At 35.7% G+C, this 19815-nt stretch overlaps 1 protein-coding gene across 4 annotated transcripts in view; it reads right to left on the bottom strand.

Annotated features, from left to right (window-relative positions):
* Window positions 1-1634: 1634 nt before the first annotated feature.
* The window catches only part of LRRC49 (leucine rich repeat containing 49), a 43184-nt gene continuing 25003 nt past the window's right edge, over window positions 1635-19815 (bottom strand). For 3 of the 4 annotated variants that reach the window (XM_085588697.1, XM_085588698.1, XM_085588700.1), the window contains 7 exons: window positions 15266-15349; window positions 12431-12594; window positions 10249-10486; window positions 9393-9578; window positions 5503-5612; window positions 4691-4844; window positions 1635-2707 (listed from right to left, as the gene is read on the bottom strand). In XM_085588697.1, coding sequence (XP_085444823.1) covers window positions 2501-2707; window positions 4691-4844; window positions 5503-5612; window positions 9393-9578; window positions 10249-10486; window positions 12431-12594; window positions 15266-15349 — 1143 coding nt within the window. In that variant the 3' untranslated portion in view covers window positions 1635-2500. The remainder of the gene's footprint in view (window positions 2708-4690; window positions 4845-5502; window positions 5613-9392; window positions 9579-10248; window positions 10487-12430; window positions 12595-15265; window positions 15350-19815) is intronic. The other variant, XM_085588699.1, reaches the window with a different exon arrangement.

Genomic DNA, 19815 nt, shown 5'->3' with positions numbered 1-19815 from the left:
TTCTAAAGACTTAATATCAGAAAGTCTGGTTTTCTCTTGATTTTCCTATGGAGGACTTCCTGTTCCTCTAGACCAATACAGCCTTCTTAAAACATTTTTTTCCACTCTTTTACTGCTGCTGAATCTGATTCAAAAGAGGCCCATCTGTTCCAGATACATCATCAGGAGAGCTCTGCACTTCCACACAGCTGCTGAGCTTTCTGTCCCCATGCAGAAGCTGGAATTGCTTCATGTACCCCCTTGGCACAGAAATTATGTAAAGTAAATTATAGATCCAAAAACCTATTGCATGATCATTTCTATATTGGCTGTTTCTCTAATGTAAACTCTAATTTTCTCACATTTTGCAGGGCCCTAATTTGTTCCTTTAATAAAATGCACCATAAAACTTGAGAGTGTAATTTTCTAATGGAAAGGAAACAAAAATCCCACTAAATAAACTAATCTTATTATAAATTCCATGAAGCAGTTCAAAAAGCCCAGATAGGTGATTGTTTCTATTACATTCTATCAACTGCTGGAGCAGTTTCTTCAGGAATTCTAACACTTCCTTAGAATTTAAGGAACTTAACCTCCATTACATTCCACAGGCTGAAAAGCCGCTACCTGCAAATGTAACATGAACCAAATGGAAAATTGCATTTAACAGTAGCCACATCACTGTTAACCTGTCAGGTGCCCTGAAGCAGGATTCTCTCAGACAACACAGATGCACCAGCTTGACCTGAATGCAAGCAGACTGTACTCTCCAAAACCCCTGTGACCACTCAGTTCCTGCTACTCATTCAAGGCTCAGGGAGCTTGGTCTTCTCAGCCTGGATGAGAGTCGCAGGAGATCTTAAAGCACCTTCCAGTGCCTGTGAGGGCTCCAAGAGAGCTGGAGAGGGCATTTGAACAAGGGCATGTGGAGACAGGACAAGGGGGAATGGCTTTAAATGAAAGAGAGAAGATTTAGATTGCATATATAGAAGAAATTCTTCCAGTGAAGGTGGTGAGAAGCTATGGTTTCCCCATCCCTGGAAGTGGTCAAGGCCAGGCTGGGCATGTTTCGGGCAATCTGGTCTAGTAGAAAACGTTCCTGCCTCTGGCAGAGCATTAGAACTAGATGGTCTTTAAAGTCCATTCCAACCCAAACTTTCCATGGTTCCATGATTTTCTGGGCATAAAAACAAATTAAACTGTATCTGGATCTCTGCTTTGACAGAAAATACCTTCTAGATACAGTTTAAAAATAAATTTACTTTTGAGTCATAGAAATCTTTGCAGGAAGTTTCCTTTAGTTTCTTTTTTATAAACGAGCCCAAGTAAAATATGAACAGTTTTAATTAAGTAAAAAATGTACAAAGGTTTTGGATTGTTTTAGTTAAGATACAAAGGAACGAAAAAATAAATTTAAATGGCACAACTTTCTACCTGTATCAGAATGCTATTCATGGTGTCAATCAGCTGCACTTGCTATCACTTCCTAAATTCCATTTCTGGACAGAAGCTGGCAAGCTGCTTATTGTGGTAGTTACTGTACTATGGAATGGGGGTTATTTCTATCCCTTCAGTTGATTTTGGGGCAAGTTGTGTCTCATCTCTTCATGCAGTATTAAGTCTTTTCTTTGCACACAGTACTTCTTTATAGTATCTGTGAAAGGTAAAAGTGAATAATTTATTTTTATTGATAATATGAAATTTTCACAGAGTCACAAAAATGAATTACAACTGAATAGTAGTTATCAGTCTCCCTATCAAATGTAATGCATGCATTTTAGCTCATTTGATCTTGGCAAACCTCAGAAGTTAATAACTTAGTAATCAAAAAAACAATAAATTATATTAACATATTTTAACAAAATAAAGCTCAAGTAAGTATACCCTGGAATCATATTTTACCTATAACAATTCACACAACCTTAGTAACAATAACAAAAAACATTTGAAATTATATTTGGGCAATTTGTTCAGTTGAGAATTAGGCTGATTGACTGTCAATATTCTGAACACTCTCATGTGAAAGCGTTCTGTAATCTGACAAATTAAACAACAATAATAAGTCTTCATTGAATTCAGGGTGTAAAATAATTTATTAGGTTCTGGTCATAAAAAAACTTAGCTACTATTCCTGGTTTTTTTAAACAGCAGCAGAGAAAAAAGTGACAATTGAAAAGTGTTCAATAAAAATAAGGCAAGCTTTGTAAATTTGTTCTAAAAATCAATGCTGTAGGCACTACAGAATCAAGGGTAGCAGAAAAAATAAACAAGAACTTAGTAAAACAATCACCAAGTCATTTCTTTGCTATCACTTCAGTTAGCCAAGGAAGCATTGGAAAAGCAGTATGAACATAAACTTTTATTTCAAAACTATTAAGAGTTAATTAAGATTTAAAGGCATCCTTTTGGGGGAGGAAGTGAAGTCTGCCCTAGTGATGATAATTTTATATTCTATTGGCTTATGTTTGTAAAACATGAGAGAATAGTGAACCAAAAACCTGCAAGAAAACACGCCTGGGCTCTACTGTTTCTGCTCAGTGATCCGCTGGAGGCAGAGTTTCATGTAGGAGTTTTTATTGCGAATTTCTATCACAGCATCTCTGACAAGTTCAATGAACAGCTGAGGCCAGAGCTTCTGCAACGACTCATTTTTCATATTGATGTCAGCTGCTTCTTTTACTAAGTTCTCAATGTAAGTCTGGCAAAATGTTTTTCTTTCTTTGATTTCCTGCATGAGACAAAAATTACACAATGTATAAGGAAAAAAATGTTATGCAAGAGCAAACCCACAAAAGCCCTCTCAAAAACTGAATTAATGAAAGGATACTGCAATTAGCTGGCAGATGCTATTGTGTATTTTCTCCCCTTGGTTTTATGTTGCAAGGCCCAGTGTCTATGTCCAGGCTTTTATGAGTGTGGCCACAGAGCCTTAATGTATTCATACTATATTAAGTCATTAATTTATCTGAAATTAACTTTCAAGTAATTATATTAATATCTGTTTACAGCATTATCATTTGTGTTGCTTTTTGGCATAGCAGTCAAAATTTACAGAAATTATTAAACACTAAACTACTTTTCCTTCCCTCCCTTCCCAGAGTTTCATCCTTATAGTACAACAGTTGAAAAGTAGATATTTCTCTACCTGCCCTAACAAGAACATTGTCATATAAAAACATGCCAGTACTTTTCCACGGTCACTCTGGCAAGTGCTGGTTCCTAATGTGTATTACATTAGATAATGAAAAAAGCTGAACCTTTAAAAAAAATAAAAAGATGCTATGCTTTGTGCAACCACTAGCTCTGCATTTTAGTAACTCAAACTGTATTAATAACTGCTTCTGCAAAGTTTCTATAAAATGCCTTAAGCTTTGATCAGTAAGCTATATTGGAGCTAAATATCTAGCTAGTTTGAATGGCAGCATTGTTAAAAATTTTTGATCATACTTCATGCCACCAAAACAAAAGGTTTTTTAATGACTAATAAAGGTTAGAAAATGCTTTCCAGCAGTTTCAGCTAAAACCCCAAATTACTAATCAAAGAACCAAGACTGTAATCTTTAGCAATACACTTCTTCAGCCACATTTGTGATGTTAGTTTGCTGGTGCTGGGGACCTGGAAGAATTCCTTTTTGCCAGGACGTACTCTGCACCCTGCAGTACCTGCTGCCACATGCACAATGCTACAGCAAAGGGCAAGGTGGGGATTGCTACACTGGGAAGAGGAAACAACACTTTTATTTAATGGACTGTACAAATACTAAGCTTATTTTCTTCTATTATAGGGCTGGTTCCATGGTAAAGGACAACAGGAATACTGTCTTACTCCATGTCATTCAAAGATTTAAGAGCTATCACAGTTTTTGAGACTGAAATGTTTTCTTAATTTAATCTCTCCACACATGCAGTCACCATCTTCTTTTATGCTGTGGATCTGAGATAATAAAACCACAATGGAATAACAGAATTCAATGATTACTGAATTTGATTTAGTTTCTTGCACTACAGGATTTAGATATTTCCACACAATCAAAAAGGAAAAAATGGGACAAATGTGGGAAGCAGAGTGCCTACAGTTAGAACTCATGATGATTGTTCAGAAGGGAGGTTGTGGCTAAAAAAAATCTTACTCTCCCTGGGAACAATTCCCCTGTCCCCAAGCAAAAGAGTTAGAATATCAAAACCACGAACTTAAACAAGCGTGACTGATGCCCTTGTCTGAAACAAGCCAGCTTGCAATTTTATTAATAATTAAACCTAGTACTTTGCCTATATATTTATTTTCCTGTGGCTCACTTAAAAGCTATGAAGCAGCTTTTTATTACTACAGCTTGCACTATCTCATATGTTGTCTGAAGGTGTTCTTCACCAATTCATTCAGGGAAAATCTAACATGGACAATATACATTTTTCTTCCTAAAAAAATTGTGGTCACTCCATATGGCTTGTAGGTGAGAATGTATTTCTGAGACTGTGGCAGTGTTGAGGAATCACTTCACCAAAGACAGAAATTAAGCATTTTCCAGTATTCTGAGAAAAAGATCAGTTAGATACAATATTTGACCAGATATGTAAATACATTAAGCAGTCATCTCTTAAAACCACCATTCTCAACACAACAATTTCAATTTGATGTACAGATAAATTCAAAGAGTAGTAACCTAAGGTTACCTAACAGAAAATGTAAATATTTTGTAATGATATATTTTACCTCAAGCTTTTCCATATGAAAATCTTTTGTCATGTAATTCAATGTTGCTCGAGCTGTGCTTTCCCCTCCACTTCTTCTGTTATCACTACTTTCCTCACTCCCAATGCCAGATTTCTTTCCCTTTCCCTCCAGCAGATAATGGAATTGCTTCCTCCTGTGAAATGAAATTTACAATGCTAATTATCAAAAACTTTTAAGTGCAGATGTTGCTAGCTATTGTGAGGGGGGGTTCTCCTTTTGAATATACATTTTTGAGCTTTGAAGTACTTTGCATCCTCAAGTTATTCAAAATATGTATGACTCTAGATGTCCCTACATTAATTTGTCTCTAAACAATTGATATCACGTAGCATCTCCTACATAGGAAGTCTTGCAGCTTTAATTTTTACTAAGTATTTGTCTATAGAAGACTAAAACATGGGTGTTTGGTGTCCTTTTTTACAGTACAACTCTTAAACCTGTTAACCATTAATTACCCATTATAAAATACCCACTAAAAATAACCAATTCTCATCATAAAGGTCCACAAATCTTCAGCAATCCCAGTACAACGCAGAATTGAACATGCAGTTCATTTGTGTGCACATTCCTTTTCATCTCTTCAGCAGACTTCATACAAGTTCTGGGGAAACCTCTGGCTACATAGACCAGGAGATGGTAACACCTGCACATTATGCAGACGACCTACCTTCTAGAAGATGGTATTTTTGAAATTTTCATCTTCTTATCTAAAAAGAATTTATTCTAACAGTGTGCAAAAGAGTTAAACAACATGTACTGGACAAACTCCAGTTCTGTTCCTTCTATTTTACCTGGATTCTCCAAATAAGGAAAGCATGCGATAATGCGGCAGCTCCGAAGATGCCACATATGCCAGAATGCCAAAGAGCCTTTCTGCCTTTACAATGTCATTTTCAGTAACCTGTGAGAGAGTGGGAAGGGAAGAAAAAAGAAAAAAAACTACATTTCAAAATTAGCACATTCGTATTTCATTACATATGTACATTCAAAATTAACTGAAATTTTTTTTGTAGAACACTGCACACAGATCTGTTGCAGGTACATCTACAAAACATAGATTTGCTTCTACTGACACTTTAAATGTATTTTAGAAGAAACCCAATGCTTGCTTTAGTTCCTGTCATTCTGTATATTTTAATGTATATACATGCTGCCCTGTGCTTCATGATAGTCTTTGTGAAGTGAGGAATTTTAAAAAGGTTTCTTACATTCATTTTCTGAAGGCCAGACATATTAATTCTGCTCCATACTGCATGCACTTACAAAAGGTCTACTGGAAAATTTCTGATTAAGTTATGCTGGAGAACCAGAAAGATTCTGGGCATGCACATGTAAAAAGATAACTTACAGACTCTCACTTTGGCAGCATCATGGAAAAGGTTTTATAAAAGAGAGGCTTTAGAGGGAAAAAAAATTTCTATTTTTCAGCTCCTGAAAATAAGTGTTCACTCATTATATTTCTCTAAATGTCTACCATACTGTTGTTTCAATATTAAGTTCCAGTCACTCTTTAAACTAACATTCAACAGTTGAAAAATTTTCAAGATTCATTTTATACAAAATTGAAAAGTGTAAAGAAAGTGAAAGAGATTCATTCTTTGGTGGTGGTGGTTACTGTTTTTTGTTTGTCTTGGCTTGTAATCTCTGGAGACCATAGCCTGTGTTTCTCCCTGATGGCCAGACTATGAACTGACTTCAACTGCCAAAAGTTTTCTGGCACAGTTTCTGGACTCCTGGCTTTGTACTGAGTGCAGAAGCAATCTTTATGATCACGAAATCTGACCTGGATAACACCGGACAATGAAACTTACTCATTGACTTCTTAACTTCTGGATGAAATTTAACTTCCATTCATCCTATAACATACTTTAGGAAAGCAACCCATTATTAAATACACTTCAATACTCACAATATTTACTAAGCACCTCCAGACAAACTTTGTATTCTGTGTTATTGAAATGTGTGCATAGAATGGAATTTTGATCCACATTAACAGATTATTATTGTATTCTTGTGTAATGTTTAGAGAATATACAATCTACAATTGCCTAAAGTATACTGCAATAGCATAATACGGGGGTAAATTCAGTCAAAACACAGATCAGGAAATTAGAAATGTAAAGTCAGTTCCACTTTTACAGTGGAGTTGTTAATTTTCACTTAAAAACTAAGTCTTAGTAGCCTAGGAGTAGATGACCTTGCTGAACAGTCTGTAACAGAAGCAAGGTCTAAAACAAAGAGCATAGAAGGCAGCTAGGGAAACAAAGCCCAGTGCGCAGGCAGAAATGTCTGCTGAAGAAATAAGTGATTTTAATGTATTTATTTATGTTAAGAGAAGCATAAGGATCAGGTCAACAGAGACAGCAAAGCTGAATACACTCTCCAGCTCACAGAAACTCATGTTCTCTATCTTGATGCAGTGCATTGTTTGCTCCATTAATCACAAAAAGATAATAGCGGTAGTATCACATAAATGTAAGGCTTTATGCCTGCTCCTTGCCAAGTGCACAGAGCAGGCACTGACTGTGCCAGCAGGCCCTGCTCAGGGAAAGGGATGCATCTGTCACACTCTATTCCATACCACTGGATGGACAGCAGTCTGGAGGGTTTGGTAACTTCAAACCTTGACAACTTTAAATTAATCTGAGATTACTATCACTTGGAAGAATTTCAAGTAGTACCTCAAAGACAATTTGTTTCTTCACAGTTAGTAAATGTAACAATTGGACAAGGGCACAGAATCAATTGTTAGGGGGAAACCAACACTCAGCTTCTAGCCTGGAATATTAACTGGGATGGTGGGGGAAGGCTGGGGAGATAATAAAAGGTTTTTTAAAGAAGTTTTTTACAGTTTAAAAGTTCTAGAGTGATGCAATTTATTTAGTTAATTCAGTTTTATATTGCTTTTACTTTGCAACTCTTGAGCACCTAGAGTGGACAACACAATATTGGCTCCACAAACATTGCACACAAATGGTAATCAGAATAGCAGAATATGCACATTTCCCTTTCTGTCATCTGGAACTGTTATTTAGGGCTGATCTAAAGTCTGAGAATCACTTCAGGGGTTGTGCTCTTTACATTGAAATAGAATTTTCTATTTCTCATATTAATCCAATAGGTAATGCACATCTGCAAAGCTGCATATCATGGCTTCTGCTGTAGGGTAATGAAAAACAGCAATCAGAGCTCATCTCTTTCTTCTGCTTAGCTAAGACACTTTTCAAATTATTAATGACTCTAGAAAAAACTTCTGTATGCACATCTTCATGTAGTGTGGTCTGGCTGAACAAGTTTGTTGAGGACAAAAACGTTCTTGTCATACATATTTAAGATCTGATATATGTCCTCCATAAAATCATGCTGTGCTACATGTGCTCCATTTTCTATATTAATCCCCAAGAACTATAAAATACAAAGTTTTCCCTCAGAGACTGAATTTGTTGACCTTGAGATTGTAACAAAAAGTCTACTTAAACAATTGTGTTACTTTGTTTCTTGATGAAGACCAAACACAAGATTTATCTATTTGCTTTTCATTTGAATCACTAGAAGATTTTGAAAATATGATGCAGTATAAAAATAAATAAACATTGTCCTTTTAAAATCAAATTTGAAGAGAATTTTTTCAGCAAAGTACTAAATTTGAAGTTATTCTATGTTTTTCATGGGATTACTATCACTAAGCTTTCTTCCTTTTCAAGATACTGTGCTATTGGAGTGAGTCCTGTTTCCATCCTTTCCTTGCTAGTTAATTCATTTAAGGTCTTTAGCCACTCCTAGTCTTCTGAGCAACTAATATATGTTTCGCACAACTAAAACCAAGTAAACCATAACATCCAGCTTTGGCTGGATCAGATAACAAGTATATCTAATCCAAAACATATGAAGATGACCAAATTAAAATACCAGATCTAAATGCTAAAACTGTGTATTATCTTTGCTCTAATTAACTTCCATAACATCTCTTAAACTTACTTAGCATTTAAAAGTGAATGTGCATTCAAACATTGTGTTGCATTGTAACTATTTTTACCCCTTTGTGATCAAAGTCCATGTATAAAATAGCTGGTTTATATGCTTGAATAAATTTACTTTCAATTGATGTAAAAGGGAACACAAAGTACAAAGAACAGTACTTTAACAGCAATATTAGTGTCCTTTCTATTTATTTAAACATAAAATGCACACCCAACAACAAAAAAAAACTTCTAAAGACCTTTTACATAGCAAGCAGAAAAAAACAATTTAAAATATATTTGACAGACTTTTCCTGTAACAGGCTTAAAGCACAAAATATGATTCTATGGTATTTTGTAACACTGGCAATTGTAAATAATCACGTACAGTAAACTACTAAGGAGTCTGTCAAACACATTTTTGCCTAAGTATTCAATGTCAGTGCTGTGATTTTCTCCAAAATAATTTTAAATGCTCTTAAAAATCAAGTTAAATTGTACAGTTCTTTAATAATAATTTCATTGAATTTGATTTAATAATAATAATTTTAATAGTAATTGCACAATAAATTACATGGTGAAGTTTACTTAATTCTTTTACCCCTTAAAACTGAGAAGACACTGACAGGGTTGTGCTCATTTCTTTAGGAATTAATCTGCTCTTTTGAAAATAACACTAATTTATCCTGTATGAGCACTTATATGAAGCAACACCATCCTACCTTCACTCCATTTATCTTCTGTAGATTAAAATGGTTCAGTCTGAACAGAACATAGTATTTCCACAAAGTGAAGTTGACAACTGGATTTCCCTGAGGATCAACTGTCAACTGTTCCATGCGATGCATTTCAGCCAGTGCATTGAACTGCTGCAGTGCCACAAGATTTGTCTCCTTAAACTTCAGGTGCTGAAAACAGTCAAACCCCAATACATTAAATAAGGAAACAAGAAAGAGTGAACACAGTGATTCTATTCTGTGCCACTCCGTTTTCAAAGAGAACGCAGAGAAGCAGCAGAAGCTCCAGAACCAATCAGTCTGAGCTACAAGTTGCTTATGTTTGCTATCCCTATTTTACTATTTGCATTAAAATGCCTGATTTGAATGACTAAGAAAAAAACACATACTGAAGAGATTTCTCATTCATGTTGCTTTCCTTCAGCAAGAACTGAGGAATTTCATGAAGTGTGCTGATTTAGTTAACTATTCCTTCTAATCTTTTTATCCTGTCAGCAATTTGCTCTTTGAACTCATGACACAAATGAAGTCTTCCTGATACAATGGATCCATAACAATAGTACAGAACAACCATATGGTATTTACACAAGTTTTGCAACTTAAAAATAATTAGGTAGGTCCAAGAAATTAAAAGAAATAAACATCAGTCTGAAAATAAATCTAAATTTCAATTATTAATTTTTAAGTATCGAGGTTATCATTATAACAGGAGAAAATATGCAATTCTTAACTGTATCTATTGACATGAAAGCACTTAGTGGGGGGGCTATGCCAAAGTAAGGTTCTATTAGACAATCCATATTCCATAGCTGTTCAGAGCTGAAACATGAGGCATGCTCACCACACAATTAGGAAATTTTGTCTTCAGTTTTGCTAACACTTGAACAATTTCATCAAATTCTATGAACATAAAGGACACCGTGGCAATAATGCCAGCTGTTTGAACACTCCAGTTTCGATCCAGGCACTCCAGTGCCCCAGCACCATACAAGCCAAGAGTGTCTCCTTCCACCTCCACTAAATGAGACTCTAGAACAGACAAGCCTTGTACTGCACTGCTCAGGATTGTATCAAGAGATCTGTAGAGGAAATAAAAATACAGTAATATAAATGAAATGATTTTGAAATAATATCATTACTCTACTGAATAACAGTCCTTTCTTTTATCAAAACTCAACTGTCAAATACAATGGCATTTCTCAGCATTCATTCATTTTCAGTACCCCATCTGTTCAAATACACTAAGGCTGGAAAACCCTTCTCCCATCAAGTAACACTGTATTTGTTCTACTTCTTCAGCAGAAAGGGTCTGGGTGTATTTGAGTTGGTGGTGGGGTCAAATTAAATAAAGAGTCTATTCATATTTAATAATTTGCTTTAAAATTTTAGCTCAGAATGCTAACCTAGCATATTTCATATTGCTTTAGATATCTAAACAAAACTTCAAACAATGTATTTATTTAAGCAACATCCCCTTCACATTCTGTTTGCTATATGAAATGTAAAAGTGGACATAAGCAACTCAAGCATTTCTTTCAAATATCCTTTCCAAATCACAAAAGCAACTTTAAAATTAAGGAATAAATCCAGGTATTCCTGAATCCTATCTCTTTTTGTCCTACTTCAAACATTATACACTCAGCTGGCTGGACTTAAAAGTGTACAAAGACCTCAGGATAAGCACAAATGACAAGTTCATGTAATAATTGTTATTATTTTATTCTTTACAATATTCTTAGTCTTTTTAATACATTTTGACTAGTAGCAATCATTTGACTGATGTTCTCTCGACAATAACAATCAGAACTCTAAAATTTCACTCAACTGAAAATGTTGAGAGTCCATCACTCCATATGTGAAGCTCTAATTACTTATCTATTCTGAATTTCACCTGCAATTTTATTGCTTTGTAGCTCATCTTGAAATTCTTCACTATGATAAAACACATACATCAAAACAGCATCAGTTCTTGAGCAATGCGAATTTGTTCATTAACAGACAAACAGTCAAACTACCATAGTTAGACTGACTTGGTCATGGGGGAGAGATTACCAACACTGAATGAAATAGCAAAGAAACCAATCAGGCAAGAAAACAGTGGGTAAATGCATTCAGGGGAAAGCTTTGGAAGTGCAAGAATAGCAAAGATGATGACAATTTAAAAATGCTAAGGAAAAAGTGTTTCAAAAGATGCAGCACTTGACTGAAGAACCAGTTCTAGCCATAAAAGACTGAAACTTAGATGGGTTCTACTTGTGAGATAAAGATTTCCTGAGCATGCCTGACATTTGCAGCATTGACCAGGGACAGCAGGAAGCTGTGCTTGCTATTCAATTTGTGCAGACTAGTTTTTCAGGCATTTGCCTGAGCTAGCCAAGGTTGAAGTGCTACTTTTGGTTTTAGCCAATCCAAGGCATACACTGCTCATTAAGTTCTGCAGTGAGTTCTGGCGACATGGCCACACTTTTAGATGCAATTAAGCAAAAATAATATATTTTAAACCAAGAATACTAAAATTATTTTGAAAATAAAACTAAGTCTGGTAACTGCTACTGTTAAAATAGCACGGATGTGAAAGCAGTCCAACAAAAGATGCTGCAGTTCAAACTAAGAGCTTGAATACAACTATGAAACCTCTTGAAATACAAAGAGATTACAAATCTTCATAATGATCATACATCTTGATTTTGTTCATTTAAACTGAAGGCAACAATCTAAGCTGTTAAGGAAAAGAACAGCCTCAAGAAGGCTCAGGAATTCACATTTAGCATTTCTTGTAAACATGAAGTTATCCTTTATTTAGCAAAATCACATAATAATTTAGCTTGCACTTCTTTAGGCAATGAGTTACTGCTCTATTTCTTTTTAAAGATGTTACTTATTATGAATGGTCAAAAGCAAAGTAAACCATCTTTTCAGGGTTGATGTGCATAGACATTACTTTGGATAATGAAATACAGCAAGATCTCAGTGGTGAGAAGTCATAACCTGGAATTTAAGACTTGAACAGGTAAAAGCATCACCTAATAAAATACCTGCTTTCTTCAGGAAATACATATGCATCACTGCCATTGATCTGGCAGGGCTCATTTTCTTTATCTTTGTTTAAAGAAGCCTCAAGAGCAACTTGGTTCTGCTGGATCTCCCACTGCCGAGCAATGTTACCAATCGTTAACCGCTTCTTTTCCTGAAATGAGATACACGAGTCACCAAAAGGCATGACAGGGCAGCATCAACACATTTGTTTGTTGTGAAACATGCTGCTTAAGCAAAACATTTTAAATTGCTTCAAATTGAAGAAACTCTACTAGTGGTTGGTGGTTATGCACTAAAATCAATGCGTTGTTCTAGTGCTATTTTGCATAAGTGCCAGCAAATAATTTCACAAAATTTGCAATAAAGAAAGAAGAAAAGTAACATAATAAATCCACAATTTAGGAAAGTATGAAGTTAAGCTACTTAGGATATGGAAATTGCTACTTCTGCAAGTTTTTCCATTTTAAAGAGCTCAGAACTCTAGTTCATGTTCCATTTGTCTAGGGACTTTTGATGCTCTGGTTAGAGAGCACTGGTTGCTCAACACTTACAGACTTCCTCAATGACTGAGCTCCATGTCACAGAAAGGGAGGGAAGCTGGAATCATCAGTGTTTTTTATCACAGCAATTTTTAGAAAATTCTTTGTTCTCAAGGCTGAGGTTCTCAACCTCAATTACTGTACAGCTCTATTGCTTTGTTAGGCCTCAGATGTGGGCTGTTGGATTCCTACAGAACTTCAAAAACTTCCATAAATTCTTTTACATAATGCAAATTTTACAAGTCTGAAGATTCTGCTAGCAGTAACTTTCTCTTGTTCCAGTAAATATTAAGTTCAACCACTGTTGGAAAGGAATGTCATCCTCTATACATTTCAAAGTGCATCTCAAGCTTTTCCAGAAGAGTGGGCTGGAAGCAATAAAAAAGAAGTCTGGAAAAAGAGATGAAATTCTGCTGTTTGAGCAGACAAGTATCAGAAAGGGAAAAAGAAGAGATGACATTGCTGAAATAAACATTTTCAAAGCAGTACATACATGAAAACAGCAATTGTTTGCTACTGAACAAGTGCCTGTAATTTCATTTACACTTCATATAGTGTAAGAAATGGTGGAGAAACGTGATGGTAAAAGAAAATTGCAGAACATAGATCTCTAAATATTTTTTCAGATTTAACTATGAAGAAACCTATAGTTGACAACTTATTTTGCTGGACACTGTATCTATGAGCATATTTGTTCCTTCAATTCAAAGGTGCGGAACAGGAAAAAAAGCCTGAATCATAACAACCCATTCAAAAAGATCTACAAAATCATTAAATCATATGAAAAATATTAGTATTTGAAGATAGGAAATATACTTTGATAAAATTAAACTCTAAAACATAATACTGAAATTGAGTAAGGATTGGCACTAGGTGTTAAAAATATTTTGTACTAAGGAAATTTTCCACTAGGTAAAAGCACTTTAAAATCTAGGCCACCAAGACAAACAATCTCTCTGCTAAAAGGAAACACTACATCAATGGCTAAGAACATGAACTACAGATAAATACCTAATTTTTTTTTCTAGTCAGGGACATTTTCAACAGCCAGAGAATGCCATGTGTGAAAATTCTTTACTAATTTTCCATTTCTTTATGCTACTAAGATCTGTCACCAACCCTTCAAATCTGAAAGGACTTTAAATACATCAATATCTTGCAGGAAAAGTAAAAATACCAAAACCAAACAACAACACTGCTTAAAAAACCCCAAACCACCCTCAAACTGTATCTAAATCTTTTTTTATTATATCAATATTTTTAATCAAATAGAAATATACATGGATACAAATATACATGAAAGCAAAACATTCTTATTCACTGGACAAAATTTCCCCCCATATTCATATGTTTAGGTTCTTGGAGGGGTTTTGATATACTTAAAACATCTTTTAACATACTGTTAACATTCTGTTTGTGTCTTTTCAGTTACATATGTTTGCTACAATTCTTATGGCCTCCTGCAACTAATCCAGTCTAATCCCCTTCTTGAAATATGATTTTACCTAGGAAACTTAATATGGACATGAACATTTCTTGTTTATTTGACTTCCAAATTGAAAGAGATTGTATAGGCATTACTGGCTGACAAAAAAATGTAGGCACTTTTTTCCTCAGAAAAAAGGGACTTGGAGCCAAATGGTGATAGTCACACAGTAAATGGAACATAGATACTCTTAGATTCTTGATCTTTGGTCTCCTGTTAGGAGCACAGCTCATGTAGTCAGCAGCCCCATGAAGAGTGTTCTGGAGGACACCAGGGTCTCCCCTGGTGGGGCACTTCTGTCTCTGGTGTGTCAGCACCAGCCAGGTCAGCTGGGCTGGGAGATAAGATGGATCAGGGTTCTGCTGACAGAGACAACAGCTGGACTCTGCCTGTGGCCTCTGGGCCCCCTCACTCTACCCACAGAAAGGAACAAATTCAACAGGAAACAATGAAGGAAAAACTACTGCAGAACACCCTGCATGGCTGTAGCCAGAGTGTTCACTTAGAAAGGGGAGACCAAGGAATGTGAAATCACTGAAGAAGTCCTTCACTTTAGCCTGGATTTACGAAAATGAAGTTTCCCATCCACTGACATATGTTCAATGTGGGCTTTCTGCTAAAGTGTACCTTGCATATTTGACTGAACAGAGTCTCAGTCATGGAGTGCACAGCTGAAGCTGTGAAAATAGATGGAGGCATATTGGACTATATAATCTAATATCTGCAGAAAAAAAATTGGGATATAAATTTTGCTGTAAAGTGGTTTACAGTAACCTTAGAAGAGCCACAGACAATACCTTAAGCAAGGTCTGTCTATGGCTTTCACGCTTCCTTTCTTCCTCTTTCCTTGCTGCAATAGATGCCATACGTCTTTCTTCTTCCTGGATGAAAAAAAGAAAACAAATTCCTAAAGGGAGGAACTAAGCCAGTTCTGAAAAGTATTACTGATAAATTATGCTCTTGTGTTGGTATATGAAATGGAAATTTTAACACAATTTTAGAATTTTTATCATTTTAATGTTTCTAAATACTATTAAAACCAATCAAATTGTTAATTATAACTAAGTCAAGAGAAACAAAATAAATAACTACGCAGATAAAGAGAAACAAAATAAATAACTACGCAGATAAAGCAAGTTAAAGGTAATATATGTGAGAGTCTTTGAAAAAGTATAAAGCATATGGTGACCAGTAAAAATATTTTTAGATATGACAGTGCAATATATCTTCATATTTTTGTAGCAGTTTTTGCAATTAGCAGGATTTTTTTTTTTTTTGTAAAAAAAACCACACAGAGCAAAAAAAACTGGGTTCTATTTATGCTTGAATCATAATCCAGAATTAATTTTCATCATTATAGACTGTTTCAAGGGCCTGGCTTTTCTCAATCGGCAACAGAACTTGAGAAGACAGAACATTTTCAAAGTTACATATTCCATGACCATTAATTCCCATCAATATTACATCCTAATCATGAAGTCTCAAGAAGAAACCCATTGATTTTTAAACAATTAAAGTGAAGCTGCTTCATTTTCCTGGTACAGCAATTTGATACTGCAATACACCCATATTAGGTTGGATGCTCCTTGTTTACAGAAGTTTAAACATTCTCACAGCATAGTATTTTTAGAACATATATTTTCCAAGTAACAAAAGAAATGTTCACTATGAAATAAAAAGTGTAGAGTTCTTCCAACACAAATATTTGGGAAGCATACTTTAACTTATTTTGATCTACTTCACATGCCATTTGGGTGTTTCTATTGAAGCCTCCTCCCAGAACATATGAAAAGTGTTTTCATTTCCTCAAAATAGAAAGCTCCTGTCCAAACCTTTTCATTTTCTGGAAAAGTTATATGTTAACAAAATTAACAAACAAAAATGAACAGAAAGCACCATCAACCAGTAAGATATATTGACATGCCAAAATTTCTACATAAATACAACATGCTATGTTTAGAGTATTGTAAGAACCCCTAAGCACATGGGTGAGTGCTTACTGGAAGATAAAATAAAACAGGAACTTGACACTTAGCATGGCTATTACATTTTTAAGAAAACAATTTCTAAGCATAAGAAGTTCGGTGCATGTACCAGACTTACTCTGATCTGCGTACAGTCCCCCTGAAACCCACTGACACACCATGGATTTTGGCATCAGTCTGAAAAGGGGTTAAAGAACAGATTTTCAAACTGTTCCTCCATGACTTTATCCTCATATCACACATTAAACAAGAGGAGTACCTCAATGCACAGGAAGGCATGAGGCTTTGGGCAGAGTAAGCTTCCCTAACACAATTGTACGCAAGAACTTCCTTGGAACACCAACTGGAAAGCCCCTAACTTTTTTTATTATTTATTTATTTTCAGAGCAAGTTGTCTTTTACTGGTGAAGTTCTTACTGTTGGCAGCCTCCTCTGCTACTGGGCTTTTAACCTATTCCTAAACAGGGTATTTCCAAGGGGCTAGTGTAATGGAATTAGAGCATAATCCAGATTTGAAGGACTTCCATAGGTCACTAGTTCATGTTAAAAGAGATCACCAGTAACTGAATAACAAAATAAAAATATACATAGATACAAGAAGGCCTTCTAGATGCCACTGCAACAAAGTACCACACAATGAAATCCTATATGTGAATGGGAGAGTTCAGGAGCAGGCTGTGAAAATCATGAACTAAAACCCCATGCAGGTCATATGTCACAAATGTGAATGCATCATTAATAATGCAAAATAAAAATATACTGTTCTTCAAGATATGATTCAGAATTTTCAGAACTGCAAACATTATCCTAATTATGTATTACATTATTCTGTTATTGTTTTGTGTAAAAAACACAAGTCTTAAAATAAAAGATAAACACTAGCAAACTACATTAGTGATATCTTTCTTTAGAGAGCAGGTTAGATTTGTTTCAGGGAATTTTTATTTTTTAATTAAATTGCTTCATTTGGCTGTTTATCTATGCTTTTAAACTAGGCTTCCCAAAGAAACAAAAAGGAAACTTCCTAAAAAAGCTTTTTACAATTTTTTTTGTCTTCATCTTCTCTAATGACTTTTCAACACATTGATCATATCAAATAACAAAGTATATTTAGAAGTCATAAATTAAGGGACTTTTCTTGTTCCCTAGAAGTTTGATTATATTAAATTGGTATGTAGAAAGAAGAGAAATGTAAGCTAGTTTACCACCAAGGAAGAGGAAGCAGAAACTATCCATTCTATTTGGCAGAAAACATCTGGCCACTCATCAGAGACTCAGTTTCAAACTAACTGAGCTGGTGTTGTGTTTCACACTGATGGAGGTGAGAGCTAGATAACAAAATTACATTAATAGACAATTAGCCTTTGTTGAATTTCTTCATTTCAAAACAACTTGCTGTAGTTTTTTCCAAGCTTTAAATCAATCATCTATAAAGTTCCCTAAATCGGTTTTCTCTCAGCTTCTACAAATCTCTTGTTACTCTATCTTCCTTCTCAAAGCTTTTCCTTAATCCAGTATGTACCAGATGTGTACCTTATGATTCTGTCTTCCGTGCAGGAGGGTCTACTGCCCCCACTGGAGTCAGTCCTGTACCTTCCCTGCCAACAGTCTCCATACAAAGATCAAAATCAACTAAAGAAAATCACATTCTAACAAGAGTATTAACTGAATAAGACTTTTTTCCTTGATCAAGAGTTTATCCTAATTACAGACATTTAAAAAACACTTACCCTTTTCCAAAAGAAATTAGCTTAGCCAAAAAATAAAACATATCCTTAGCTTTACTCAGTATTCATAAAGGCAGAGTGATAGAGAAAATCTCTGAATAAAGATGAAGTGCATGTGCATAATCTTACACAACACATGCAAGCAATCTTAAAAAACACATTCCCCAGGAATCCACAAAACACTCCCCAGAGTACCAAAAAGGTTACGAAACATAACCTTGCCACAGCTCATTTTCACTACCATGCCTTCTCTTTAGGAAGGGGTTTCGCCCTGTACCACTGGTTCCCCTCGCTGTCTGTCCGTCCCTGTCCATCCCGGCCGGACCGGGCGCGCCCGCCGCGGCCCCGAGGCCTTTCCCGCGGCCATGGCGCCCCCTGCCGCCAGCCGCGCGCCGCCGCAGCTCCGCCAGCGCCGGGGGGATCCGGCACTGACCGCGCCCTTCCTCCTCAAACAGCCTCCTTTCAACAAATGACACCATTTAGGTCACACAGAGTCACACTTCAGTATCTTATTTCCCAGTGGAAAGGAAAAACCCCACCAGGGATCCCTCCCTAAAAAAAAACCCCTCAGAACACTTTATGGCAGTGATGGCCTACAATAATGAACTCCATCGTGGATAAAGCAGTAGAACCTACTCCCTGACCAGCAATAATATGTCTAAGCAAATAATCAAAATCAAACAGCTCTTAGTTTAAGCTTCTAAAAATATAAAACTTCAATGAAAAAATCAAAAGCTTTACTTATAAAAAGACACAGCTTGTGTTTCAATCTGGCAACATTTTTAAAAATTTGCATTATATATCATATTTACACACATATAGGAATATATACACACTTAGTATCCATCACTGTTGGAAGTGATGGATAGCACATGTTCCTGGTTATGTAACTCTTTAATAAGGAATATGTACACATTTCAATAATATTTAAATACTTTATTACATATCTGCAGACAATCTCTGCTTACTATTACAAAAGAGTGGAAGAAAAGAAATAGGTCCCAATCAAACTGTAAACACCACTGGGCAGGCCCACTTTTGAAAAAGTTCAAACTACGAGACAGGGTGAAAAAGCTTCAGTGCCCAGAAAAACAAAAAACCATTATGTGGAGTGAACTAAGGTAAATAATCTCAAATGCAACCTGAGCCTGCTCTGACTGTAAGGCTCTGCACAAGCTGTTCCATGGATCCAATCATCCAGTCCCATCACCTTGTAGCTAAGGTGAGGCAAAGGTGTAACAGTGACTTACTGACAGGAACACAAGTGAACACAGGAGTCCATCCACGATAATTCACCCTCCTGCCCAGTGTTTAAGCCTTTAGACTGAGCAACCAAAGCTCAAGAAAGCAAAAGATTTCCATTGAGCTGATGTTTTAGATACACAACACCAAGTGGTTGGGTTTTCAGCTGAAAATCATCTTGTGTGGACAATGAACAAGTGAAGAGCATTACAGGTACTAACCTCCACTGATTTCATCACAACTGGGTCTATGCTAAGTGGTTCAATAACTTGAATCTTAGATTCAAAAATGGCTTAGGAATGAGGTGGCCTAAGAAAATATCAGCTTCCACACAACGTCAGGTTTTAAGAGTTGTCATAATTCAATACAATCCCTTGCTTAAAGGCAAATCTA

Source organism: Lonchura striata, chromosome 10 (genome assembly GCF_050655825.1).
Source record: "Lonchura striata isolate lonStrDom1 chromosome 10, ASM5065582v1, whole genome shotgun sequence".
In the NCBI taxonomy this organism is placed as follows: domain Eukaryota; kingdom Metazoa; phylum Chordata; class Aves; order Passeriformes; family Estrildidae; genus Lonchura; species Lonchura striata.
Note: the sequence above shows the minus strand (reverse complement) of the source record. Positions and strands in the feature narration are given on the sequence as shown.